Source organism: Phragmites australis, chromosome 2, assembly GCF_958298935.1.
Source record: "Phragmites australis chromosome 2, lpPhrAust1.1, whole genome shotgun sequence".
In the NCBI taxonomy this organism is placed as follows: domain Eukaryota; kingdom Viridiplantae; phylum Streptophyta; class Magnoliopsida; order Poales; family Poaceae; genus Phragmites; species Phragmites australis.
The window spans coordinates 10918829-10945757 of NC_084922.1; the positions used below are offsets into that span (position 1 = coordinate 10918829).

The window sequence follows — 26929 nt, forward strand, 5'->3', positions numbered from 1 at the left end:
GGGAGACAAGGTTGTTCAGAGAATAGGGATCAAGAGCTATGAAGTAGAGGGGCTCACGATCAAAAGTTGTGCAGTAGAGGGGCTCATGATCTAAGGTTGTCCGCAGCGAACGGGCTCTACTACACGGGGCTTTCGGGGATAGGTACCTACAACAATGGTGTCAAAATAGAGCTCATCACCAGTGATATCATCAAGCAGTTGCGGCAGGGCAACTGAACATATAATATAAAGTTCAATTAGGGACATTCATGAAAAGGGGATTGATCAGGGTTTGAAAAATCGTTGAAAACCGCTTGGTATTCGTGAATATCAGTCAATTTAGTCTGCACTGTATTTAGAAAATATTTTTTTCAAATTTGAATTTAAAAATTCACAATAATAAAAAAATCATAAAATGTGACCTAATGTGATTTTTTACAAAAATAATGTCGTTTGCATCATATTTTATGAAGGGGAAGTTTAAAATAATGCTGAAATGGGCCATATGAATATGATAATTTGGCTCATCACACTAAAGAAAAGCTTAACATATAAACACATATTTTTCATGTAAGACATATCTTAAGAGGATCTTTAAAATTGATTTCATTTCATTTAGAGTTTTATTAATTTCTCCATGATTTTTACAAATTTCACAAACATAAAGTGAACATGTTAAGAAACAACACTGTAATTATTTTTTTCATATCTACCATTATTTTTTCTACATAAAGAATAGTATAAATAAACTACTAAAAGGGGTTTCACTAATTTTGGAGATGTGATGGGTTAGTTATGAATTAATATATTTGCAACACATTTACACAATCATGCATGTTGCAATAACTATTTCATAAGTTCATGTATTTTTAAAAGACATAGGATCATGTAAGAAGACTAAAAAAATTAGTTTCATGATTTTTGGATTAGCAAATAATTAACTACGTATTTAACTAAGTTTAGCAAATATATTTTCTCGCATAAAATATACAACTTTTTTATGAGTATAAATACTTTTGTCATGTAATATCATGTTACAATAAAACCTATAAAATTTGTCTCACTTGATTTAAAGCTCAGATAAATTAGTTATTGATTTTACAAGATTGAACTATTTTTTTAATTTTTCTTAAACTTGAGCTGTTTGCGATAAAACTAAACGGTTTTCGATCGAATTCAAGTGGCTTTTTATCACAAACGAAATACGAGAAATACGGTCGGTTTTCGGTACAATTCAATCGGTTTTCGGTTCAAATCGAGCAGTTACCAAATCGTCCATTCGATCAGTTTTTGGTCCGATGTATAAATTTGACCGACTGAATTTGAGCGAATTCTCACTAAATTTTTAACGATTTTCGTGATATTCATGAATTTGAAAAATTGCTGCCAAGTGGTTTTTAAACTTTAAATAGTTTTGTGAACCCTAGCATCGAACTTGCTCGGTTGGTAGAGGGTACAGTTGAGCACCATACTTGACCGGGCTCATACCCTGTGCACACGGTACACCCCTCTTAGATCAGGGCCAAAGGTCCTAGCATTATTTTATTAAAGGAGCATACTTGAAATAAAAAAGGATCGATTATATATAGAGAGGTCAAACAAATTCAGCAAGACCCTTGTCATTAATCATCCAGTTAAGCATTTATATAGTGTATGAATATGAATAACAATACATCTTGCAATTGAACAGTGACACGATGTGGATATGGTCATAATTACTTTTCGGAGCAGTGGCTTTCTCTTTATAGGCGTTTCAGACATGAATAAAATAAAGTACGGACGCGGATATGAAATTGATAATTTTTTCTTCAATATAAATATCTATCTTATAAATTTACCTTAATAATCTATTATATTACAAGGATTCATTATGCTGCACGTCAGAACAAAAGTCTGCTATTATGGATGTCCGAGTTCGTTCGAATTTCCCGATGGCTACAAATTTCTACCTGAATTATCCTCCGTGTAGAATAGCACTCGAATTTGTATTTGCCTCAGAAATCTGTATAAGAATTGCCAATGTTCTGTTCGTATTTGATCAGTCTCTAACCCTTCTAACAAGCTCATTTAAAATTTTGAATGGATTCAATGAGTGAACAGAAAAGGAAAGGGCAATGTTATATTTTCACAGCCTGTTTTTCAATTTTTTTCAGTACCTCATGACAGACAGAAATAGGATGTGCCTCGCCCCTCCTGACGGACCTCGTGCTCCTTCACCTTGCCCCTCCTTCTGCCTTCTTCGTCAGTACCTTATTGTCTTCAGTAGCACCCTATCGTCGGATCTACGCCTATGGTCACTGTCGCGCTAATCTCTTCCTTTTGGAGCTCCCTTGCTCCAGCATCTGTCCATCCGACGGCCTTCCATCGCCCACGGGCGGTGACGTCTCCATTACCTCACTCCTACATCCACCTCCTCTGTCGGATCAATCTAACACCCATTAAACTCCCTATAAGCTTGAAGATAGAGAATCTTATTGGAGAAAATCCGCCGGCAAAGAAGGTGCTGAGACGTTTAGGAGGTGTGAAAAAGAAATGGCCCATGGCCTCGTAGTTGTAGCACCATTAAGGCCCAAGAGTCAAATCTAGTGGGTCGACATATTAATCAGTACAAGCGGGAGGCCGCCAGCCGGCTCGCCTCGCCCGCCGCCGGCCTCGATGGCAGACCGATGCGCTTCTCATGGCGCCGTCCAAATAGCCGCCTCCCTCCCCCTTCACCCTCTACCGCTGCCTCGCTCCACCGCATTTCCGTCTCCACCGCCGCCGCCTCTGCGTCCCTTCAACAGCCAGACGATCCCTGCGCCGACGACGCAGTCACCCACCCGGCCACCGCGACCTCGCCTCGCGCGCGCGGTACGGTCCCTGAGGCGCCTCCGCGGCGCTCCAGCGGGGCGCGCCGCACCCCGACGCTGCCACCTTCAACGTGCTGCTCCACTGCCTCTGCACGCTCGGCCGCCTCGCTGCCCCTCGCAGGCTGTTCGACACAATGCGCGGCCTGGCGCCGCGCCTCCCCAGCGTTGTCTCCTGCAACACCCTCGCCAATGGGTACTGTCGCGCCGGACGCCTCGATGAAGCGCTCGACGTCCTGCGCCTCGCACGGGTGCGTCCCGACAAGTCCCGACAAGCGGACCTACTCCATCTTCATCGACGGGGCCTGCGCCGCTGGGGAGCCGGAGCTCAGGGTCGGATTCCTCGTTGCCATGCTGCGCTACGGGCTGTTTCCGAGCGTGCCCGCGTTCAGCTGCCTACTAGCCGGGCTGTGCGCGGTTGGCAACGTGAAACAGGCGGTGGCGCTGTACGGGATGGAGAAGGTGGAGGTACGAGGGAATGGTGGATGGATTGTGCAAAGAAGGAAGGCTCGAGGAAGCAGTTGACCGTTTTCACCAAACTGAGAAGGAAGGTTTTGCTAACAGATTGTTTGTGTATAATGTTCTCATAAGTGGATTCTGCAAATTGGGGGACATGGAGAAAGGTCTCAAGTACCTCTATGACATGAGAGAGAAAGGTTTGTTGCCCGATGTTGTTACATATAACACATTGATGGATGGATATTGTAAGCTTTCTCAGATTGAAACTGCAAAAGGATTGTTGATTGACATGGAGAAGGAAGGCCTGGAACCAAATGTTGTTAGTTATAACATATTAATTGCTGGTATAGCAAGGTTAGGAGATGCTGAACAAGCTACTGCTTTAGCAAACGAGATGTATAAGAAAGGAATTAAGATTGGTCACTGTATAATATCGGAAGAAATGAAAAGAAAAGTTTGAAGCCACTGTTCGTGTTGGAAGTTCACAGGTGACAAGTTCTTCTCTGGAGCCATAGGTGGAACTTGCAGTAAAGTAATTGATTTCGTAGGGATGACTGTGTTACAAATGGTTCAGGGACAATCAAGGAGACGTTATTTATGAGGTTTGTTTGTCTATTCCTTTCCCTTTTCATGCCCCTCCTTGAAATTTGCTGCTCCTCTCCATATAATTGAGTTTGTAAATCAATGAAATAGTAAGCTGTAGTACCTTGCATGTTGATAACTTACATGGATCATTGTCCTTATTAATTACTACCCAATTAACCCAGATTATTGAACTGAATATCTATGTTGTGTAAATAGTCTGTAAGTGCCAACGCTGTCGATTTCTTTCAGCAGATGATAGGACCATGCCTCTTAATGGTCATTTTCTTCTATTCGGTACTTTCATTCATCCTTTGCTTCCTAGATGCCATCATGCCACACAGCATACTATATTCTCTTTTCTCTAGCTAGCTAGTAGACTGGCCCAAAGTGTCACACTCATGCAGATGTTTTCTAAGTTAGTCCAGTAACTTAATTTGTTGTCAGGTGCATCTCAAAATATATGTCAAAAGCAACTGTTGCATTTTCATTTGTTCATAATCCAGCGAAATGAACAGAGGGTTCAAAAAGTACTGTAAAAGTTGTGCATCTCTGAGATAACATTGACTGTTGGTAGCATTATTTCACTTTGTTATGTGGCTAGAAAAGAATTATGATTTGTCACAGGACGTCGGGTGAAGTAAAAGTGAAGGGAACATGTATGTAGCAACAGCCATCACCTGTTTTCATAGCAGCATGATGCTAAATGTGCACATCAATTGCTCCCATTTGTTTTTCTTTACTGTTAGATGCAGTTTCAGCAGTGTTTATGCTAGCCGAAGTCACATTCTTATGAATGGATAAGAATTTTGAAAACTGGCATCCACGTGTTTCTTCACTTGGCCCTTTAAGTGGAGGTGCTCTAATTGATGAATAGCTGCTTACTACTGCAGGGCATCCTGAAATTGGAGCAAACCATATCATGCTAACGGAAGACTCTGGGATCTGCTTACGAGCATTTATCTAGGATAATGGCTGCATGCTTTGCATTGAAGACTGTGATGACCTTCATAATCTTTTGAATGTGCAGCCTGAATTTGTAGGCCTGCATAATCTACAATACACTTCTGGTGAGGAACTTCTTCTAGCTCTAGTAATCTCTTGAAGGTTCTTTTACTCATAATTCAAATTATGATATTCTGTATCCTTTTTAGATTCATTTGACCAACTAATTTCATTTTCTTCACTCAAATTGTCCTGAATAGGGAAGACCATCTTGTTAGAAATATAGAGTTCTTATCCCTTACGTATAGGTTATTAGAGTCCTTATCCTGTACTCTCTCTATATTGCCCTCAAGGGGCTACTATTGAATACAAATTGTTATTCCTAACATGGTATCAAAGACAAAATTAGGGTTAGGGTTGTGTGTTGCAACTTCCACGCTGTTCCTCTTGTCCTGATCTAGCCTTTCCGAATATAGAGTCCTTATCCCTTGCGTATAGATTACTAGAGTCCTTATCCTGTACTCTCTCATGTACTCTCTATATATTGCCCCTAAAGGATTTCATTGAATACAAGTTGCTATTCCTAACACATCTATCAAATCTATATATGAATACCTTTGCCCTAGTTTGTTTTCTAGCTTCAAAATTAGCAAATTTTTAATATCAGAAGTGAAAATGCTTTGTTCCACTAGTATCGTGTTCCATATGATATGTTTCTGAAATTTGATTCTTTTTTTGGGCTAAAAGAAACCCAACAAAATCTAGATGATTTGGAAACTGTAAATATTCTTGTGTGGGTAACACCATCGGCTTCAGTGATTCATAATTTGAGAAGCTTAATTTTTTAATGTGAAGCCTGATTTCAGCAAGAATTGAAAGACATGTTCTTGTTGGAGTATTTATGAACTCTTAATTCCGCAAGTGAGGATATTTTTGTGGCCTTCTGATATTTTCTTTTTCGAATTACAAATATGTAATACTCACGTAAAACTAACATCATCCTGGACATTTAAAAAAACTGGGAGATGTTTATGCTCATAATTTCATATAGTAAGGTTAAAAGCTAAATTGTAATGCATGTTAATGGCTTGATGCTCATAATTTCATATAGTAAGGTTAAAAGCTAAATTGTAATGCATGTTAATGGCTTGTTTGGAAGGGTGGTGATTAGGCACAATCCACTCTGACTGGGAGGGAGATGAACTATTTTCCCTGCCAATCCGAAGCGATTGGTCCTCATACTCTTATACCTGCTTACACAAACAAACTCTAAGGTCTTGATTTACAACCACAAACTACACCACTACTACCTATACCACTTAAGCCTTAATAAAAAAAACTCAACCATGGGGAGAAGACACCCCCCCTGGCTTTGCCTTAAGAGAGGGGAGTACTGAGCCCTTTAGGGAGGTACTCACACTTAAGCCTTAATGGTTTGTGCAATTCATTTTTTAGTGCACGTAGAGCCATAGAATCAATACCTTTTTTCAGTATTTGACTGAAAATGACCTTTTTAGCCGTATTGTTTCTTAAAGTCTCAACATGTGCATACGAGGTTTTTTCTATTTAATATATACACTACTTTTTTTTCTGTATTTGGCCAAAAAGAACCTTTTTAGTCATTGTTTTAAAAAGTCTCAACATTACATACGAGGTGCTTACTAGGCAAATGAGCTGAACGTTTAGAGATATCTGTTTGGAATGGTTTTTTTACAAAGTATGTACTTAGAGCCACTTTTAAATGTAATTTTGTCGAATTAGCATTTCTTAGTTCAAATATTCAATTAACTGTCATCGATTTGGAATTTGGAGAAAGTGTGTGGTAGTTTTGTTGAAAATTTTATTATCCCCAAAGTATGTCAGAGAAGCATCTTAAAATTTATTTTGGAAATACTTTTGATTTCAATTGACAAAAGTAGAACATTCTCCTAATATACTAGCATATCTTTAACAAATATGTACTTATCATGTCACCTCATTTCATATATATTTCAGGTCTGGTTTGACATAAATCGTCATGTGTCAAGCCTGTGATCATGCCAGGCCTTCAAGGATTTCGCACCTTAGTTTTGCTAGAATCTGCATTGTTGCACTTAAGGAAATGACACACTGGAAGAACTTAGCACCAAGACTGAACTCTGAATATGCAGTGTAGTACATTCTTGGTACGTGGTATATCTGAAAGTACTTTTGCACATTTTCTACGTAGAGGGTCTCTGAACCCCCAAAAAGCTATGAGCTATATACTCGGAACCTAGCTCATGAAGTTGGTGGTGAGTACAGCGCTCACACTTCAATTCTCAGCCCTCATAACAGTTGCAACTGCTACCACCCTTTAACTTTGGTGAATGTACACTGGTGGAATCTAAAATGGAACTCGTGAAGCTCAGTGAAGGTTCAGTGTTCAGGGCACATCATATGTGACTGGTGCAGCTGATCTATAACATCGGCAAAAAGGTGGTGTGGACTTATATCAGACCCTTCCATCATTGAAACTTGGATATATCTGGATGGCCTTCAACTATTTCAGATGGTTGGAACGGAGCAGAAGCCTTTATTTTTGGAGTGACTGCTTGAAATTGGTGCAACTCTAGTGGCAGTACCGCATCATCATATGAACGGATCTGGTACATATCCAGCATAATTGATGAGGCTTGTCAGCTGGAGCTGGTATTATCTAATGATTTTCACATTGTATATGTTAATTGAGGCAAGTTTCAACTTCAAACCAGAGGTGATCCAGGTTGGATGCTTTTCCTGAGTTCAACAAATTGCTCATTACTTATTCATCTGAATATATGATTCATTCAGCTCTTTTGGTTGATATATACATTAAACAAGCCTGTTATTTGGACAAAAGATATAGTTAACCATGTTTTGATTTTAACTGCCATGTATTGTAGACGACAAAAAATTGAATATCTTCAAGCTTGAGTAGCTCATTGAACTCCAGATATCTTTTACATCCCTTGTTGAAAAAGATGATGCATTTTACATTCATAAACAGTTGAACAGGACAATAAATCAATCAGTAGTGCTTTCTAGCTTTCTTCCGTATTTGCGGGTGCGGCACATGATCTTGCCTAATCCGGTTAGTTTTACTTTTACTAGCTAGATATCTTGCGTTGCTCAGGCAACCCTCATCTTGCTGATCTGTGACTCCTTGTAGCGATCGCTGTAGCAGGAGAAAAGCCAAATCTGAAAGACTTTAATAGTCATGTTTCTTGTGTAGCATGATAGCATCAGCTTGAATCGTTAATATCCACTGGTGCTAATTAAGAGCACTATCGGCTTTTAGTTGTCAATAATGGAAGGGAATTGTGTTAAGGTGGCATATCTGAGTGTAATAATCTAAACTCACAAATTCCATCTACCCAAGTTGCACAAAATAGACAATAGAGAGAACCTTTACACAGTGCACAATCCCTTTTGGTTCTAGAAGTCTAGACAGCAGTTTCCATGGGATATGTTAACAAGAGTTTACTAGATGAAATTTAAAGATGAACATTTCAAACCGAGGCCTTAAATCTAATCTAGAGTCAAATGGGGCGGAACCTGTGGCCATGTGCCAGAGCATCTGATCCTCATCTCGGAGGCCGTGCCGTATCGCTAAACAAGTGTTGTTTTTTGGAACCACTAAACAAGTGCCTTCTTGAATCTTGAACACTGGTTCGACACCCTAGAATAACAAGTTCCTCCTGTGAGTTCCGTGTACTTTCTACTTATTATTTTGGATTAATATTGATTATTTAATTAGTTTTGCCCTTTTGAGGATGGGGGTAAATTGCCATCAAAGGAACACATTATTAGACAGGGAAAAAAGATTGAGTTTTGTAGGCTGCTTGCTTCCAACAACTACTACTACTAGTTTCACTGCAAGAAGATGCTTCAACTTTTTTCTTTTGTACCAGTAAACTAAATCAAGTAGGTGAGAAAAATACCAAGTTTCTTCCTGTGAATTAAACATCTCAATTTTCGTAGCTCATATACTTCATCAAGGGTGCTCTATACTTTCATCCTAGATAGTACGTCAAAAGTAATTTTTCAACCTGTTGTTCCATAACTATCCCTGTTTTTGCCTTTTTTTCTTTTTAGATTAGATTTTTACATATGGTATATGATATCTCTATGACATGCTCGTAATTGTGGGCCTCTTAATCAATAGAGTTGACACTAGAACAGTATTCTCTCCGTTCAGAAATAGTAGGCGTATTCCTTTTGGGCTTAGCCTTCAAAATTGAATTTTGACTAAGATTTTCTCACAAAATATATAATTTATAGTTACAAAACCTATATAGTGTGAAATTATTTTAAATTGTGAATCTAGTTGTATAATTTTTATATAGTATATATTCTTATAATTTGATTAAATGCAAAGTACACAAAGTTTGACTTTTTCAAAAAGAAATACGCTTATTATTTCTGAACGGAGGGAGTAATGTATAGCTCCCTAAACTGTCACCGGTATAGTCCAATAGGGCAATGCAAAAGGCTTACTTTCCCATATTTCCAGTGTTAGATGTGAATCTGTTACTATCTGTTTGCCTTGCAGACATACGATTTTAACGGTAGCTGACATTATTATTTACTAATAAAATGTCTAATGACCTCGTGACAATCAAAACTACCACATGAAACAATGGCTTCAAATTCAAGCGAGTTCAAAGTCAAAGCGAACATGGAATTCACGCCAATCGACAAAGTAAAAGGACCTTTTTTATCCAATTAGGTTTAGCCTGATTGCCGATTAACCTATCTGATCGCCTCTTCTTGGTAGATGAGAAGTCAGGGTCTACTTACAGTTTGTTAGGGATGCAGTACAGGCGCCCCCAGGCCCCAACTGGGCAATTTGCCCATGTTACCAGCATAACTCTCACTTATTCCCCGCCAAAACATTGCAGCGAATCTTTTTACATGTTCTGTAGTGACACTGACAAGTGGGCTTTTCCATTCATTGATTTTAAACTATTCAACAGGCAGCAACATCCCTGATAAAATTTCCATAAGAAAAAAAGAAAGATTCCTCATACGCGTAGCACTTCCTCGACTTCCGATGCAATGTGGGCCCGTTTGGCTGCCCACATTGCTCAGCCAGGTTGAGTTTAGCCAGACTGAGGAGATACAATAGGTTTTGTTTGGTTGGCTGCATATACTCAGTTTGGCTAAGAAAAGATTGTGTTTGGTTGCCTGCATAAGTACATGTTGCATTATAAAGGAACTCATTTTTCACCAAATAACATAGGGTTGAAAATATTTTTATAAATTAGTATATCACATGATAAGAATTGCTAATTTTAATTAAATATTGTATTAAGTTTTTTGGATCAAACTAATTAAAATAGTTTACTAATGAGCTCTAATTTGCTCATGAAAATATTTAGAATTTTTGGACTACTCTTGTAGTCTAAATAAAATTGAGAGTTAAATAAAAAATACACATGTACACTAGCTGCACCGAGCTAGCCAGGTCCGTCGGAAACGCATTCAAAATCTGTTTCCATGGAGCCTGGCCGGCACAGCGATTTTGCACGTGTGGAGCCTGTCCAGTCCGCGCGCAGGTAACCAAACGCGCCAGGCCTGCACGTACCAAGTTAACCAAACAGGCCATATGTGCCTATATATGTGCACCCCAGCTTCCTCCTACCATCCTGTGCACTCGCGCTGCAGCAAGTTGAGGTAGCAATAGTAAGCCTAGTGGTGCTCATCTAGTACTGCAAGTACTTGTGCATCCCTAGCTAGATCTATATTAATTTGTGGCCTCTGCTAACCCTCTTATTGCTCCTTCTTAGAGAGATATACTATACATGGAGTTCCTAGGCTTGCTGGTTCTTGCCGTCGCCGCCGTGCTCCAGCTTGCTGGTGCCGACTCCGGCTGGAACAGCGGCCGTGCCACGTTCTACGGTGGCAGCGACGCCTCCGACACAATGGGTGAGCACATACACATTTGCACAGTTTCAGCTGTTTATTACACTGCATTACATGTTAATCGATCTTTGCAATGTGCAGGAGGAGCGTGCGGGTACGGAAACTTGTACAGCGCGGGGTACGGGACGAACACGGCGGCGCTGAGCACGGCGTTGTACGACAACGGGCTTAGCTGCGGCGCGTGCTTCGAGATCCGGTGCACTGGCAGCGGGAGCTGCCTGTCGGGCTCCGCCGTGGTGACGGCGACCAACTTCTGCCCGCCCAACTACGCGCTCCCCAACAACAACGGCGGGTGGTGCAACCCGCCGCAGCCGCACTTCGACCTCGCCGAGCCCGTGTTCACCCAGATCGCCCAGGCCCGCGCCGGCGTCGTGGCCGTCCAGTACAGGAGGTACGTGACACTAACAACAACCAGGTCTCGTACCCTGACTTGCCGGCCCGTGTGTGGCACGCTGAGACGATGTTGTGTTGTGCAGAGTGGCGTGTGCCAAGCAGGGTGGCATCCGGTTCACCATCACCGGCCACTCCTACTTCAACCTGGTGCTGGTCACGAACGTCGGTGGCGCCGGTGATGTGACTGCGGTGACGGTGAAGGGGTCGCGGGCGGGGTGGCAGGCTATGAGCCACAACTGGGGCGCATACTGGCAAAACGGCGCCTTGCTCGACGGCCAGGCGCTGTCGTTCCAGGTCACCGCCAGCGACGCCCGCACCGTCACTTGCGCTAACGCCGTCCCAGCCGGCTGGGTCTTCGGCCAGACATTCGCCGGCAACCAGTTCTAGCCGGCCGGCCGGACAGACTTCGGTCACGTCGACCAGCGTCGCCGGAGGAGGGCTCTGTTTTGGAGCAGCTCTCTCGAGAGCGGCAGGGTCTCTGCTGCTGACTGTTGTGGTGCTGTTACGTACGTTTGGTTTTGTGTTTTTGCGCCCTGCAAAGCGCGGCAGCCGCCGAAGATGGGGCTCAGGACGTTTTTACTTTGAGTAGGTGTACTCCGCAGGGATGCTTAATTAGGTTTGAGCTCAGGAATTGATTAATGGCTGCCTGTGGTGATGAGCAGAAAATTAGTGGCTGATCACCCGCCCATGACATCAAATCTATGGCCGTGTACCATTTAATTGCATCTTTGAATGCTTATTAATGGGATGTTTTCAGGAGATTCTACGATTTGCCAATAATTTGTCATGCCCCTTATATGCTATTATTGTGTCGATAGATGTACATGTTATCCTCACAACGTATAACATTTTAAGGATTATGCATTTGTTTGATGGCATATTGTGAATTTATCTGATGTTTTCTCGAAGTCAGGAGTTTCCACCCTATTTCAATTTTCAAATCAGTATCGCCGGTCTTTACTGTTAAATAACTAACGATTCTACACAAAATAGATGGAACACAGGAAGACACAGCATGTAAGGAAAGATTCATCATTACTCATACCTCTCATTGTCTCTCAGATATATAGATATTTGGGATGTGTAGCCCAGAAATGAATAATCCAATAACAAATTGTGTGTATCAGAGTGACACGATGATTAGTAAATTTGTGTTCAAAGCACACTGTTTGCATTCCTCCAGAAAGGAAAATACTGTTTGCAAGTTTTGGCTTCAAAAGTTTTAGAGACCTCTGTTGTGAGTTGGGATATTTTTTACTGGAACCAGGTCGGTTTCTTTGTCCTTCTGCGAGAATAAACGTATCGATTTCACAAGGGAACGAGATTGTCTTCGTTACAATAGTAATCCGATGAAAGCTTCATTTTAGTTGACAACTTGGAGAGTTAATCAAACTGCATACTATATATGCTAGTACATATGAACACTGCAAGCTGATAAAAGCAAGCATCATCAACTTTTTTTGCTGGTGGCCGAACCTTTTACCTAAACTCTGACGATGTAAACTGTAACCACAAACCAATGCCTGTTTCTTTATGTAACTCATATAACACCAGCCAAGATTGTCAGTTGGGCCGAAAAAGAACAGTTGGCCATACTATCTGTAGGCCTTGGTTTGGAACGAAGGAATTTTACAGTTTCGTATCAGTTGCATAGAGACAAGGAGAAAAGAAAAGATCGCATTCCAAAATGAACCTAAAAGTCGTTCTGTAATGTTGTTCTATTTTGAGATTTGAGATATGCTGAAGCTATAGTGTTAGAAATATAGTGAACTTGCAGAGTTTATTACACGGACGGCAAATTTATTTTCAGTTATCAGTTATAACTAACCATGGGATGTGGATCGTATCTTTCCAGTGATGCATTAGCTTCCACTGTTATCTCTCTGTGTTTGCGCACACATGTGCGGCCGAATTCGTTGTTCTTATTTTGCCCGAGGGATTCGAATTAGCGTGCGCAGGGCTGGCTCCTGTGTTCTTTGCTGGCAGATCGACTAGTTCATCTTTCCAACACCACCCGTGCGAAATCTGATGCATGCAGGGAATCCTCAACCACAAGATTGCTTTGCCAAATAAACCCTACGTTCAACACTCGACGCAGTTGTTCACCTCCGTCTGGAATTTATTCCTAAGTGCATTTATCCTCAAGATTAATCCTGAGTAGGTTGTGTACACACGTGCGCGTTTCTCACGCACCGTGTGTCTAAACGTCTCCAATCTCTCTCTATCGTATGTAAGAGACGTGCGCGCATGTGTACGTGTGTGTATGGTGTAGGTGTGGTAGTGTGAATCTATCATATAATTATTGGTGTCGAGTGACAACAATGACTTGCTACTAATAATGGATAAAACTCTAAATATAATTAGCAAATACACATATAAATAAGTAATGACCTTATATTCTAATAATATGCTTTTCTGAACCCTTAGATGTGTGTCGGTTGTGAGTGGGGTTATGCGTCACTTGTGTGCATTCTGAATGTATTCTTAAAAAAAGATAAATTTGTTGGTCTATTTAATATTGTGCCTGTAATGTTTTGGTGTCACATTTATAGCGTGGGCCAAAGAGGCAGCAAGTTAGTCTGATAATGCAAAAGACTTAGAGGCCCATATTAGAGCGTAGGAATTTGTGGGCCGCATGGGTGGAGAAAAGAGAGGATGCTACTTCATTGCAGATTTGCTGTGGGCCTAAGTTATTATTTCATATGTGGTTCTTAAAAAACCTAATCCGTGTGGAATTTAACCTTAAATCCATACAAAATATATTTTCTAAACAAATTACACCAAAATCCTACCATTTTTGCAGAACTCATTCCCCTATAAGGCGTGTGCTTAATTTATTTGATCATTGTTCTTTTTTTCTTCTGAAAACAGGGCTTTATTACGCCCCGACTTCTGAACAAGTCAGACGAGCAAATGTGTACCAAACAGACAGCGAACAGGAAAAACGGAAAAGAAAAAAAAAAGCCAAGCTAGTCACCACAATTTCAAGGACAACCACTTAATTTGACCATTGCCATATCATATAATAGCATTTTTTTATCCATATGCCTCCTGAATATAATTCTGAATAAACGGGGCTGAATTCACTGGGTGCACTCTTTCCTTTTCCTCCTGTCTTTTAAAAAATACAAGCATTCATGAACCTGGGATGAGAGGGCCCGAGACAGGCCAAATCGTTCAGAAACATGTTTGTACCTGCAGCCTACAGTGTATTTTGAAACCAAACGCAAGCCTACAGGTTTACATACATGCATTCAAACTGATTGAAGTCACCAGTCGACTCACCGTTGATCTATGTTGAAGACACCAAATCGTAGTGATCATGAGGAGATGATGCTGTTCTCCAGATCGAGAGATGGAGTAGTTTCCCGGCCAGTTACTGACAAATCTCGTGCCCTTATCGATTGAGAAGTTTTACCAACTCAACTGAACCTCCCTCTCTCTCTCTCTCTATGTATGTATGTATGTCAACACCGTCAAGGAAAATCGAGTTTCTGGTAGCGATGTTGGTCAGGACTTGACTAGTTTATCGCCGTCCCGATGATCTCCTGTGTTAAATTTAACTCGTTCACTACCTACCAGACAATCAAGGCCATTGTTTTTGTGATCCATACTTAAGTTACTGAGGCCAGTGTCTGATATTGTGACACCACGCTCAACCAACTTGTTCTTTGTTGGGGTCCATATACGCAACTAGCAGTAGCTAATAAGTAGGCGTAAAAATAGGAGGAATATTTTTTATCCGTCACAAGGCTTGTAAAGTAAATATGAAATGTAACAATGGATATCCGATACTATCCGTGTCTGACTCTGGATCCGAGGAAAAAAGATAAGATACAAGATGACTAATATTCATTCGAAATATCCAAATTTTAGATGTTACAAGAAAATATACTATAATTTTACTTAAAATATAATAATATATAGATATATTGTTACATATCCGTAGACAGACAATACTGAATGCTCTTATTTCTAATCTCAGCGATCACTTTCTGTGTGCTCATTTTGATTGCACCCCTATATTGCTTAATGTATTGTGTGGGGATGCAAATGAAATGAAAAATTTTTATCTATCCGACTAACCGAAAGTTTACACCACTATCCGCTCCGACTTTGACTCTGAGAAAATAATGTTTGATAAGATATATGATGAAAAACTAATGATCTGATACTATTTATATTCGACTCTGACTTAAAAAAAATATAAGATACAGTACATAATGAGTTATATCCATCCCTATGCACCCCTACTAATAATAATTAGTACTGCTAGAGAACAATATATAGGTCGCAACCGACCCACTTGCACCGTTATGATCCAACCCCAACTTAATTTGTTCAATAATTCCATAACGACTTTGTATAATGTCCCGTTTGGTTCCTGGAATTGGGTCCAGAATTTCAGAATTGGAATTGGACCCGGAATTCCAGAATTGGAATTGAGCCCAGAATTCCAGAATTGGAATTTAGCCCAATTCAATTATGATGTTTGGTTGTTATGGCCCTTCGGAATTGAATTGACCCTCCAATTCCATGAAAATCGCATGTAACTGGATCCGATTCCGCGGCCCAAAGGTGTGAATCGGCTGATTTCTCCCTCACCTGACTCAGCTGGGCTCTCACGCTCCCACCGACGCCGGCGCCACCGTTGGCCCCGCCATCGCCGTTGTCGCCGCCCCAGCAGTCGTCGCCCTCACCATTGACGGTGGTCCACTTGCCGCCGTCGCCTCCGCAGATCGGGCGCCTAAAATGTCACATAGAGGGGGGTGAATAGGGAAAATCTGAAAATTTAACAATCTAAACGTAGAAGATTAAAAAATTGCGGACTCTCCGCAGATTTGTTCGGAACCTCCGCAGATATGCAGAGGTTCCGCAGATTTCTGCAGATACTCCGGAATTTCTGGAGAAAACTTAAATTGATGCCTATGAAAAGACAATGAGTATAAAATCCACAAATTACCAAGCACCAGAGGTTATTTTTCAACCTGTATATCCAAGTACATGCAGCTCAAACTTACAAAGAGATAGATATGATTGAAACCAAAAAAATTAATGGAAACTAGGGACTAGAACAAATCACAATAAATTGACAAATGAGACACAATGATTTGTTCACCGAAGTTCGCCCACTCCAGTAAGAAGTGCCTATGTCTCCGTTGAGGAGCTCACAAAGAGCCGAGTCTCTTTCAACCCTTTCCTAACCCAAGCAACCACAAAGATCAAGCTATGATTACTTACTTAATTGCAGGGGTAATACAAACTTTCCGGGGCTCACCACAAGATTGGAAGCTCGACGGGTGATGCCTAGTCGTCTAGGTGGACGAACCACCAAGAGTAACAAACACGGAATCACTGACTTGACGAAGAAAACGAGTACTCAAATAATGGATTTGTATCTCACTAGCATTGCTCCTTTCTCTCACTCAATCCTACCAAAGATTTCACCAAGAATCACAAAGGGGATTGGAGAGGGGAGCTTTGGATGAACTAGAGTTTCTTGTCTTAGGTTAGGTCGAAAATGAATGCCTGGTTACAATTGGATTGAAAATGTGTGGGGTATAAGTACTTCACACTCAAAAACTAGCCGTTACTCCTGGAAAGTGCGAACCCTCCGTCAAAGTGCAGACCCTTCGCAGTTAACCCAAAGCAGCTAAAGTGTAGACCCTCCACACAGATATGCGGACCCTTTGCAGTTAACCCAAAGCAGCTAAAGTGTAGACCCTCCACACAGATATGCGGACCCTTCGCATTTTCTCAGTTCAAAAGAATTAGGGCTAACAAGGGTGCAAGACTTGTGTTCGATGTCTCTCATGGGTTTGTTAATTCTCTTGAGCATTGTTTCTATGCATTCGTATCCCCCTTAATAGTATGGCATCCTAAACTCAATTTCAAAACGATAAAAAAATTTAAAACTATAGGATCCATGTGCCGCTTTTCTTTTTTCCTTTTAGGGGTCACCATGCATCGAATTTTCACTTGATGGAATCACACCTATCTATACTTCATAACTCTATTTTAGTTCTTTAATTGTTTATCATTATCACCAAAACCTACTTAGGGGCCTATATGCACTTTAAACGCTGTCGCCGCCTCTCGTCCTCCACCCCTGCCTCCACCGCAGATCCGACTATGAAAGTAGCAAGGCAAAGAGGCACCGAACACATGGCGCACTTTGCAACTTTCTTGGAGAGATTACTACTTACTTTTAGGCTTCTATGAAGGCAGTTGAGCCTATGGTAACTCAACCTACAGTAACTTCACCTGAAGAAATATTTGAAGCCCTCCAAGACATACCCGATTTGGCCCGTAAAGACATTCTGAAAGCCCACACTGTTCTTACTAGTGATGAGCGTAAATTTAAATCTCTTATGGTCCTACCCATGGACATGAGGAAGGATTGATTACTCATGCAAATATGAAACTAAGTATGGTTAGTTGCTTAGGATTAGCCATTTTTATTGGGACATGTAGTGTCTGTTATGTTTGGACGGGTCGTTATGTATTTGGACTTTTTAATGTATCTATGTTGTGTTTTTATAGGTGTGGACCTCTAGTCATGTACTTGGACATTCTAATGTTTGCGTGATGTCATCTTGTATGCTTCAGATTGAGTTTAGTAGTTAGCAAGCTGACCTGACTTGGAATGAAAAAAAGTAGTTATGCTGTGCAATGAGTGAGGTCATCCGTGCGAGATAACTCAAGAAGAGCTTTTTTGCATAATAGACAATAATCTCGCAATATTCTAAGCATGTGACAGTGTGTTTCTAGTTTTCAGTTTAGCTTCTGGCCCTACCCAATTTAGTGTTTTTCCACCCAACAAATTTTGTAGCTTGTTTCCAGTTTTGCAGCAGTAGTTTCATGAAATGCCTGTAGATAATAATATTTAAGTGTTGCTTGTAAATTCGTAGAGAGAGAGAGAGAGGAGATCTCGACTGTAATTAACATTTACCAGGTGGGTAATATGTTTGTATAAAAATAGTTTATAAAAGATCATACATAGACAATTTTGAAAATGATAGATCCAAACATGTTCAGGAATTGAATTGCATCAGATTTCCATCAGGCGAATTCAGCTTGCAACCAAACAGCAGAATTGGAAACAATTCCTCAGGAAATAGAATTTGTTCTCTAATTCAAAAAACCAATTCAATTAAAAAACCAAACGGAGCCTAATAGTATTATTACGAATCAACAAAAAGGACGACGTCATATTGATCTCAGAGACAGATTTGGTACAGAATATATGATAATTTTTTTTCGAGGGTTCGTGGGGAAAAAAATCAGGCATTAGGTAGTGTAGATTGTATGTAGAGTCACGGGATAAAATTTCAGAATCACGTTGAGAAATCCAGACAAGTTGACAAATCTATGATATAGTTAGCACGAACCAAACCATGACGACTATGAACAAAAAATTATCGACAAGCCACACCGTTGAGTACGCAACGATTGATAGAATATATTTTGATACTTTGCTTGTATCAGTATAACATGCATTTATTTAGATAATGCAAAGTAGATTCCAGCCTCTGTATTTTGTTAATGCACCCAACTTGGTCCGTGTTACAAATTCAGCAACAATCTGACACTACAAAACGGGTATATATAGACGAATTTTAAATTTTATCATAGACAATATAGATTTTATCTCTGTATAAGTGTTTGTGATATCAAATTTGTTACATACGGTTTTAGAACCGTCTACAATACACTTACACACATATGAATTTTTCAGTTGACATATTGTTCAGAACATCGATCATATATTATTTATAACATCGATCACACATTGTTTAGATCACAAAACACAGTTATTTACACATATATCACAAAGGTTAAGAATATTACACAGATACAAATCACACATTGTTCAGAACATATAAACCTAGATAGTTATACATCATTATTGGTCGATCGATGTCGTATTTCAAAATGATGAAATGATTGACATCATGCCGACGTCGTTTACCGAAAAGATAAAAAGTGATCGATAAACTTGGGTTAGTCGACACCGTCTTTAAAAAAGATGAGATAATAGACATCATCCTAGCCTCCTGTATTTCAGCATAATGGCAACCTAATAATCATCTACAATTAGCAGCTTATAGTCATCCGGATTTGGCTGCACATTGACGATCTCATGCATCAGCTAGAACCAGACTGCGTTGCTGCCAAACCGCCAGTTATGGTTCAGCAAAAATTAGGCATTCAAGCCTGCCTTGTAATTGATGAAAATGTCTCCGTTTTGATGAGCAACAATAGAGAAATTTCTAATTGGTAGAATGCAGTTGACGGCGTACACAGGGTTGACAGAGAGGACCTTCACAGTAGTGAAAAAGACGAAGTCCACCGGACCAAAATTGACGCCAAGCATCCATATCGTTAAAGCCGCTATAGGGACAATCCCATCCTGGCACCTCCTAATTGCCGTGAACTACACCATTGCAGATCTACAATGAAAACAAAGTTGTGACATCAGTTGCACAGATCAAAACAATAAAAACCTAACAAACTCTAACTAAACCGTGAAGAGAACCATATGATATTTACTTTGATGCAGTGAAAACTCTAACTAAACCGTGAAGAGAACCATATGATATTTACTTTGATGCAGTGAAAAGGATTCGGCCCCCGCCAAGATCTCTCTCCTCCGATGTTGATGATGAGTGAGGACGCAGAACACTCCATACTTCTCAATACTGTGGAACACTTGGATATGGTGAGTGAGGAATAAAGAACACTCCTCGTCGCTTTATATTGAGGGGAGACGAGGGGTTGTGTGTGTGGAAAACTAAAAGAGTCTGGGGGAGATGAGTGGTATGTATGTGTTAGAAGCCAAAAGAGCTAGGGGAGACGAGTGGTGAAATTTGAAATTTTTTACGGGTCTTTAAATACAGATGGATGTTTATAAAAATCTATCTGTATGTATTGACTAGACATATATAGATCTTATAAGAAACCATATGTGATAATATCTTAGATGAATTTTTTCTAAAAGCCATCTATATCTATATGATAGAAACAGGCAGATTTATAAAAACCGTCTGTGAGTTCCTTCATACCTAGACATCTGAATTGTTACAGATGTGGCTATCTTAGCAGCTGTCTGAGGATATTTTATTTGTGATAGCTTCTAAAAAACCATATGTTACATACTTTCAATAATTCTGTGGTAGTATAAGTTCAAAGAAAAATAAACATTACATAAATTAGTACATCAAACATGACGAAATCTATTATTAAATTGCCACTCATGATTTCCCAATAGCTCCATGGCAATGACCTCCAATGAGAGGCATGCCCCACATCTGCTTCTTTGCCTCATGCTGCAGCAACATAAAAAAATATAGCCAATAGATTCCCTGAAAACAACCTCTATAAAAATAATATTCTTTGCTTTATAAAAATTATATCATTTCGTTAGAGATAATTTATATCATTAGGTAGTATAATAATCCTGCCATTAAATTGTCGTATACGAGTCCTAACGGAATAAAAAGTGGCACATGTACACGTCGACAGACGCTTTCGTGTGTGCGACATGCCAAACTTTGCGTTGACACATGTGCGGATAGAGTTCCAATCCTTACTTAGTTTATTCTTTGCTTTAACTAATTTAAGTACATATGCCACATTACTTAAGATGCTGTGTTTGTAGCCTTTTCTTAGGTCAAGAATTGCTGCGTTTAGTCTGCCTATATCATATTGGTTAGCTAGTGCATGCTTGATCAGTGATAAAATAAGCTTGTACTTAAACAATGAGTAAATGATATAGGAACACAGATCTGCACATACATACATATTGTGGCTTACTGGCTTATGTTTTATCCAAAAGTGCACATGCCAAAAACTCATATATAAGGACGTAATACACGTACATATGCATATTGCACACAAATATATATCATCTTTATGCACAGTATTTTAATCACTAGACAGTTATTTTTGGGTGGTGATCATGAACATACCAAAATATATATGTCCATGCATGCAGGTCCACCGGGAAAAGAATACCTATATGTGGAGAGTGTAATTAGACATGTACGTAGCTTATGCTATAGTTGCTCTAATGCAGGCATTCAGGGTGATTTTCATGCAACGCAATCGATGTGTTCCTTTAAAAGTTAGCATAAAAGCCAGTGGTATCTAATGGCATTATTCGATCTTCCTGACCATCTTGTTCTTTTTTTCCTAGGTGTGCTGCCATGCATTAGACACATCTTTTGCTATATAAGCTACTAGCATGTCTAGAGATCGATGATCATGCAAGGGAATTCACGCTCTCACTAGACGTGATTAGCTAGCTAGCTCCAGCTGCTTCCATCACTATATATTCGAAATATATGATGGCAAAGTCACATAATTGACTAGTTGTTGCGCCTTTGTAATATGACCGCAGCTTCTGACGATGAAAGTGTCATAATCTGAAAGGATTGTTAACCAAATTGTCGGAAAGATTCAACTTTTTGTACACGCAGAAGTGGCAAGCACCAAAACATTTTAAACCATACGATCGAGCAGAATATGATGGCGATTACCTTTGATCTTGGTTGCCCTTAAATCAATATATTTTGAGTGTGTTTGGTTGCCTGTATATGATTCAGCCTAGTCTGTGAAATGCAGGGAGTGATTGTTTGGGTGTCTGTATGTATTTCTGAGCCTACTTAGGATGAAAAAGGACTTCTTAGTCTGATTAAGTGGAAACATAGAAATTAGCTATTTTTCAGAGCTAGGCTCGCGGGATGCAAGATATATGCTTAGCTTATGATGTTATTAGTTTAGAATTTGTGAATATTAAGTTATATTAGTATATTTTAAATTAGATTAAGGTTTAATAGGATAAATTAAGTATTATATAGTGTATTGATGCAAAATAAACATCATGTAAACATTTTTTTATTTTAATCTCAGGAAACATGTACTCATACGGGTAACCAAATACAATATCTTTCCAGTCAGACTGAGCACATACAGCCAACCAAACAGAGTGACATTGTATGCACATAGCCTGGCCTACTAATACAAGTTAGGCTAGGGCCATACAGGCAACTAAATAGACCCTTCACTACCACTGAAAGGGTCATCCTTATCCCCTTTTCATTGCCAATTCAGTAATAATCGGTACAACTCCAAACACACATAAAAAGCCAAGCTATCAATAACCAGCAGTGATAGTGATTATCACTATCGGTTCTTGTTACGAATTGATAGTGATATTTAAATTATCATAGCCGGTTGTTTGCTAGAATTGACAGTGATACATCATTGTCTATTCGTAACAAGAATCAAAAGTGTTATTAGTTCATCAAAAGATGTGTCTTTAATAATTGGTAGTGATAAGACTATTACTGCCAGTTGTATTTATGAACCAGCAGTGATAGTAAAAAATCCATACAACTTCTTGTGCCTGCCTCCTCGGCTTCTTCCGAGCGCCTTTAAAACCACACTCTCGCTCAATTGATCACTCTCGCTCGCTCTAGCTCACTCGATCGCTCTCACCCTCTCCTCTCCACTGCCACCACTTCGAGCACTGTCGTCGCACGATGGATCTGCGTGATGCTTCTCCCCCTCCAGCCACTCCACCGTTGCCTCCACCACAACCTTCTGTGGCCACTCTTCCCACACTAGCGTCATCGTCCAACGACGAGGTGGAGGCCCCGCCAGCAAGGTCATCGGGCAAGGCAAAGACCACAGACTCCAGCGACTCGGTGGGGTCCCCCTCCAAGGACGACATGTAGGACTTCTTCCTCAACGAGCCAAAGAAGCCCTGATCGAGCTCGGATGAGGAGGAGGAAGGGGCGGAGAAGGAGGCTGGCGATGACGGCGGTGAAGGCGACGGTGATGATGAGGACGACGACTAATAATTCTTTGTCATCGTGGCCAATGACCGGTAGACGTCACCATTTAGGATTTTTTGCGTGCGGCCGTGCATGCCTTTTGTTTTTTTGTGTATAGTGATGGAAATAGCGACTTACATTACTACAGAATCCATTTAGTAGGACGCATCTATACAGATGGATCTATAGAGCCACCTGTACAAAGGGTACCACATACAACTGTAGCAAAAATGACCCTATTAGGCTATGATTGTGATTTTGCTGATTAATGACAACATAGTCATTGGGACTAACATGTTTGTCTAAAATATATGTTAGTAAGTCTCATGGATGCAATACATAAAGAAGCCACTGAAGTCGGGATAAAGTTTGGTCAAATTGGAAAAAGTCTCAGGAGAAATGATTTCACCGGATGGTCCAATGTTCACATAGTTGAACACACCAGAGCATTGTGTCCAGAGACATTTGACCTTATCGGATGATCCGATGCTCAGAGGAGGATACACATTGGAGCATTTCCACCAGAGAAGGTTGCAACTATTGAAGATCGAAGGTCAACACGCCGGAAGGTCCGGTGATGAAGAGAAGTGCACCGAACAATACACCGGACAATGAATAGTGCAAAGATGAAGAAGAAGAAAACCACATCGGATAGTCCGGTGATTGAGTTGAACACATCGGAGGAATACACCAGAACATTGTTGACAAAGAGGAGAATGCAGTGACCTCACCGGAAGGGCCGGTGCTCTGAATATTTGTACACTGGAGCATATTTTCCAGAGATAGGTGCATTGGCTCGGCTAACCGAAGATAACGCACCGGATGGTCCAGTGCTAAAGTGATGTGCGCTGGAGAATATAACGGAGCAATTTACACAGAGAAGATGTTGGATCGGATGGCTAAGGTACACTCACCGGAAAGTCCGGTGATGAAGGTGGAGTATACACCGTAGTATCCGGTGTTCACAGAGGCTAGTTTGTGAGAATGTACTCACAGGATGATCCAGTGTTAGTACCACTGTTCTCACCGGATCATCCGGTATTAACAGCTTTTTAGAGCCATTGGGTTAACGGCTAGTGCGTGAGTTTGAGGCTATAAATACCCCTCCACTCAGTCATTTGAGTAGGCTAGAGTCCAGAAAAGTTCATGTACACCTTAGAAGACATCCAAGTCACCAAAGTGCTTAAAGTGATCATCTAAGGTGATTAAGCACAAGATTAGTGAGTAATTAGTGCTTATAGGCCTAAAGAGTGAGTTGTTAGGTGATTGTTGTATAGAGAGTGGATCAAGGAGTGATCCAACAGTGTACCTCTTGGTACGCCGGCACCTTGGAGTCTTGGTGACTCGCCGGCAAGCTTGTTGACCCTCTGACTTGGTATGGAGTGGCGGCAAAGCGATTGTGCGGGGATGCGGAGACCATTGCCTTTGTGGCTCAAGGTCCGAAGTGATCACGTCGGTGAGGAACCGGAAGAGAGGCTAGTGGTGAGACCTTGCCTTGGTGGTCCATCCGGGTGGAAGCCTTGTCTTTGTGACTCGATGGCTCAAAGGCCGTGACCGGGTGCCGACCGGGAGCATATCCTTTATGGAGCTCCAACGTGGACTAGGGGTGGTATTCATGCCATCGATACCACAGGAAAAAATCCTTGTGCCGAGTTTACTTACTCTACCTTATTTACGTTTCCGCATTTACTTACTTGCAATTTACGTTGTTAGATAGGTTGCAAGCGCTTTGATCGGTAGAGTAGACACACTAGATAAATCTAGAGTACATTTAGATATAAATTGATATAGGTTTATCTTGTGTTATTTTTTGGAGCCGAAATAGTTTTAAGTGTCCTAATTCACCCCGCCCCCCTCTAAAGACATCACCGATACCTACAATTGGTATCAGAGCCTCATGCTCTTGATAGGCTTAAAATCCTAGAGTTGTGATGTTCGGGGTTGTGATGGATTCCCATAGTGCTCCACTTTTAGATGGTACAAATTTTTCGTATTGAAAAATTCTAATATCTTGTTATTTGCAAGCTAGAGAATTAGATGTTTGGAGAGTCACTGAGGAAGCGATGAAACCTCAGCATTACCAACAAGGAGAGGCAATTAGATGCATTGGCAAAGAGTATCATTTTGTTATCTATATATGTTGATGCATTCAATCGTGTTTATTCTCTCACCAATGCACATGATATTTGAAATAGTCTAATTGAAATACATGAAGGCATAAAGGATATGCGCAATGAGAAATATCATGTGCTTGTTACTAAGCTTAATGGTATCAAGTAATTATCCCATGAAAGTGCTAATGATATGTACTCACATTTGAATATTCTTGTCAATGAGATCAATGTGTTAGCTTTGACGCCAATTGAAGATGATCAAGTGGTGAGAAGAATATTTCAAGCTCTTCTTCCAAAGTACAAGTTGATAGTCTCCATCATCTATGACAATAACGGTATCAAGAGGATGACTCCAAGTCAAGAGCTTGGCAAATCACCGCCCATGAGATGACCATGAACATGGAGGTGAAAGCTCCTACCTCATCCGACACCAAGAACCTTGCTCTCACAAGTAAGCAAGCTTAATGTCAACACATGAAGGCAAGAATGAGGAGACAAGAGCAAGAGTCAAGCTCAAGCGAACATGATGGAGATTAGGATGAAGAGAGCAATAAAGAAGATGATCAAAGCACATCAAATGATGAAGAGATTGATCCCAAGATGGCCAAGCTCATGCAACAAGTCGAGAAGAACATCAAGAAGATCAATACCAAGATTGATCACCCAATCTCCATGAAGGACTTGATCAAAACAATTGATCATATTAAGAAGGAGAAGAAAAAGACCAATAACAAGAGGGAGACAAGGGAAAGAGCCAAAGCATTCGCAAGCATAGGAAGATAGGTGAGTGATGATGAAGATTTAAGCTCAAGTGATGAAAGCATCACCATCCACTCCTCTAAGAAAAGCTCTTACTCAAAGTCATCATCTCACAAGTCGTCTCGTAAGCCATCTCACAAGTACCTTACGGTCATAGGTATGAATAGTGATGTAAGTGATGATGAATCCGATAAGAATTCTTCTTCCTATGATGAACTACTTTATTTGATAAATGAGCAACAAAGGGCCTTTAAGAAACAATCAAAAGAGCTTAAGAAATTTAATGCACTTAATAACATTCATGCTACCTTTATTTCTAATTATGAACAATTATTGTGCAAATTCAATTTTCTAAATAAAGAGCATGAAGAGCTTAAAGCTAAATTTGAGTGCATTGAATCTCAAACTAAGGTCCCTTTGAAGCAATCTATCTCTCTTTTTAATTACAATCCTAAGGTAGATGCTTTTATTTCTTGTGATGATTTATATGTTTTATCTAGCTCATCCCTTTGTAATGAGATTTGTGTTGAGAATGTTGTTGTACAATAATCTAATTAACATATTGCACAAGAGAATGATGAGGTCAAGCAAGAAGTGTTGAAGGTCAAGGAGGACTTGGCGAGATTGAAGGGCAACGGACATATCCAACCTCCTCAAGATAACTGTGCTTTCATGGTGAAGAAGCTTACGGAGGGGTCAACTGTGACGTGCTTCAAATGCCATAAAAAAGGCCACAAGTACTTCCAATGCAAGAAAGTAAAGAAGGAGACCAAGGAGAAGAAGAAAATGGCAAACCTCTCCAATAAGACCTCCAACCTCTACACCAAGCCTAACTACAAGAACAAGATAAAGAGCAACCACTACAAGCTCAAGAAGAAGGAAAATGGCAAGGTGGTTGCACATATGGTTGGGAAGAAGGATCGGAGGTGGAACCAACCCATTTGGCTGCCCAAGGAAGTTATAACAAATATGAAGGGGCCCCAATCAGTTTGGGTTCCAAAGAATACATAAAGCCCAAGGCGGCTATGGGGATTTGGAGGCTTGGCTTACCAGATGAAGTGAAGATTCAAGTAAAGAAGCCAAGCGT

At 40.4% G+C, this 26929-nt stretch overlaps 1 protein-coding gene across 4 annotated transcripts; it reads left to right on the plus strand.

The window, feature by feature from the left end:
• The first annotated feature begins 2524 nt into the window (after positions 1 to 2524).
• LOC133899423 (expansin-A11-like) lies at positions 2525 to 11899 on the plus strand. 4 transcript variants are annotated; one of them, XM_062340417.1, is made up of 6 exons: positions 2525 to 3886; positions 4744 to 4936; positions 6807 to 7554; positions 10601 to 10739; positions 10818 to 11127; positions 11213 to 11899. In XM_062340417.1, the coding sequence occupies exons 3-6, from the start codon at positions 7459 to 7461 to the stop codon at positions 11514 to 11516; spliced, it is 849 nt and encodes a 282-aa protein (XP_062196401.1). In that variant the 5' UTR covers positions 2525 to 3886; positions 4744 to 4936; positions 6807 to 7458; the 3' UTR covers positions 11517 to 11899. The 4 variants fall into 4 exon arrangements, with proteins under 4 accessions (XP_062196401.1, XP_062196396.1, XP_062196416.1 ...); XM_062340412.1 differs by having other exon boundaries at positions 4760 to 4936; XM_062340432.1 differs by lacking the exons at positions 2525 to 3886; positions 4744 to 4936; positions 6807 to 7554 and adding an exon at positions 10305 to 10496.
• Positions 11900 to 26929: the final 15030 nt, after the last annotated feature.

What these genes read in the sequence shown, in the direction of transcription:
- LOC133899423 (XM_062340417.1), top strand. Translation starts at nt 7,459, where the DNA reads ATGAGGCTTGTCAGCTGGAGCTGGTATTATCTAATGATTTTCACATTG. An exon ending in TCAAACCAGAGGTGATCCAG is followed by an intron (nt 7,555 to 10,600) that starts GTTGGATGCTTT and finishes GCTCCTTCTTAG; the next exon opens with AGAGATATACTATACATGGA. An exon ending in GTGGCCGTCCAGTACAGGAG is followed by an intron (nt 11,128 to 11,212) that starts GTACGTGACACT and finishes TGTGTTGTGCAG; the next exon opens with AGTGGCGTGTGCCAAGCAGG.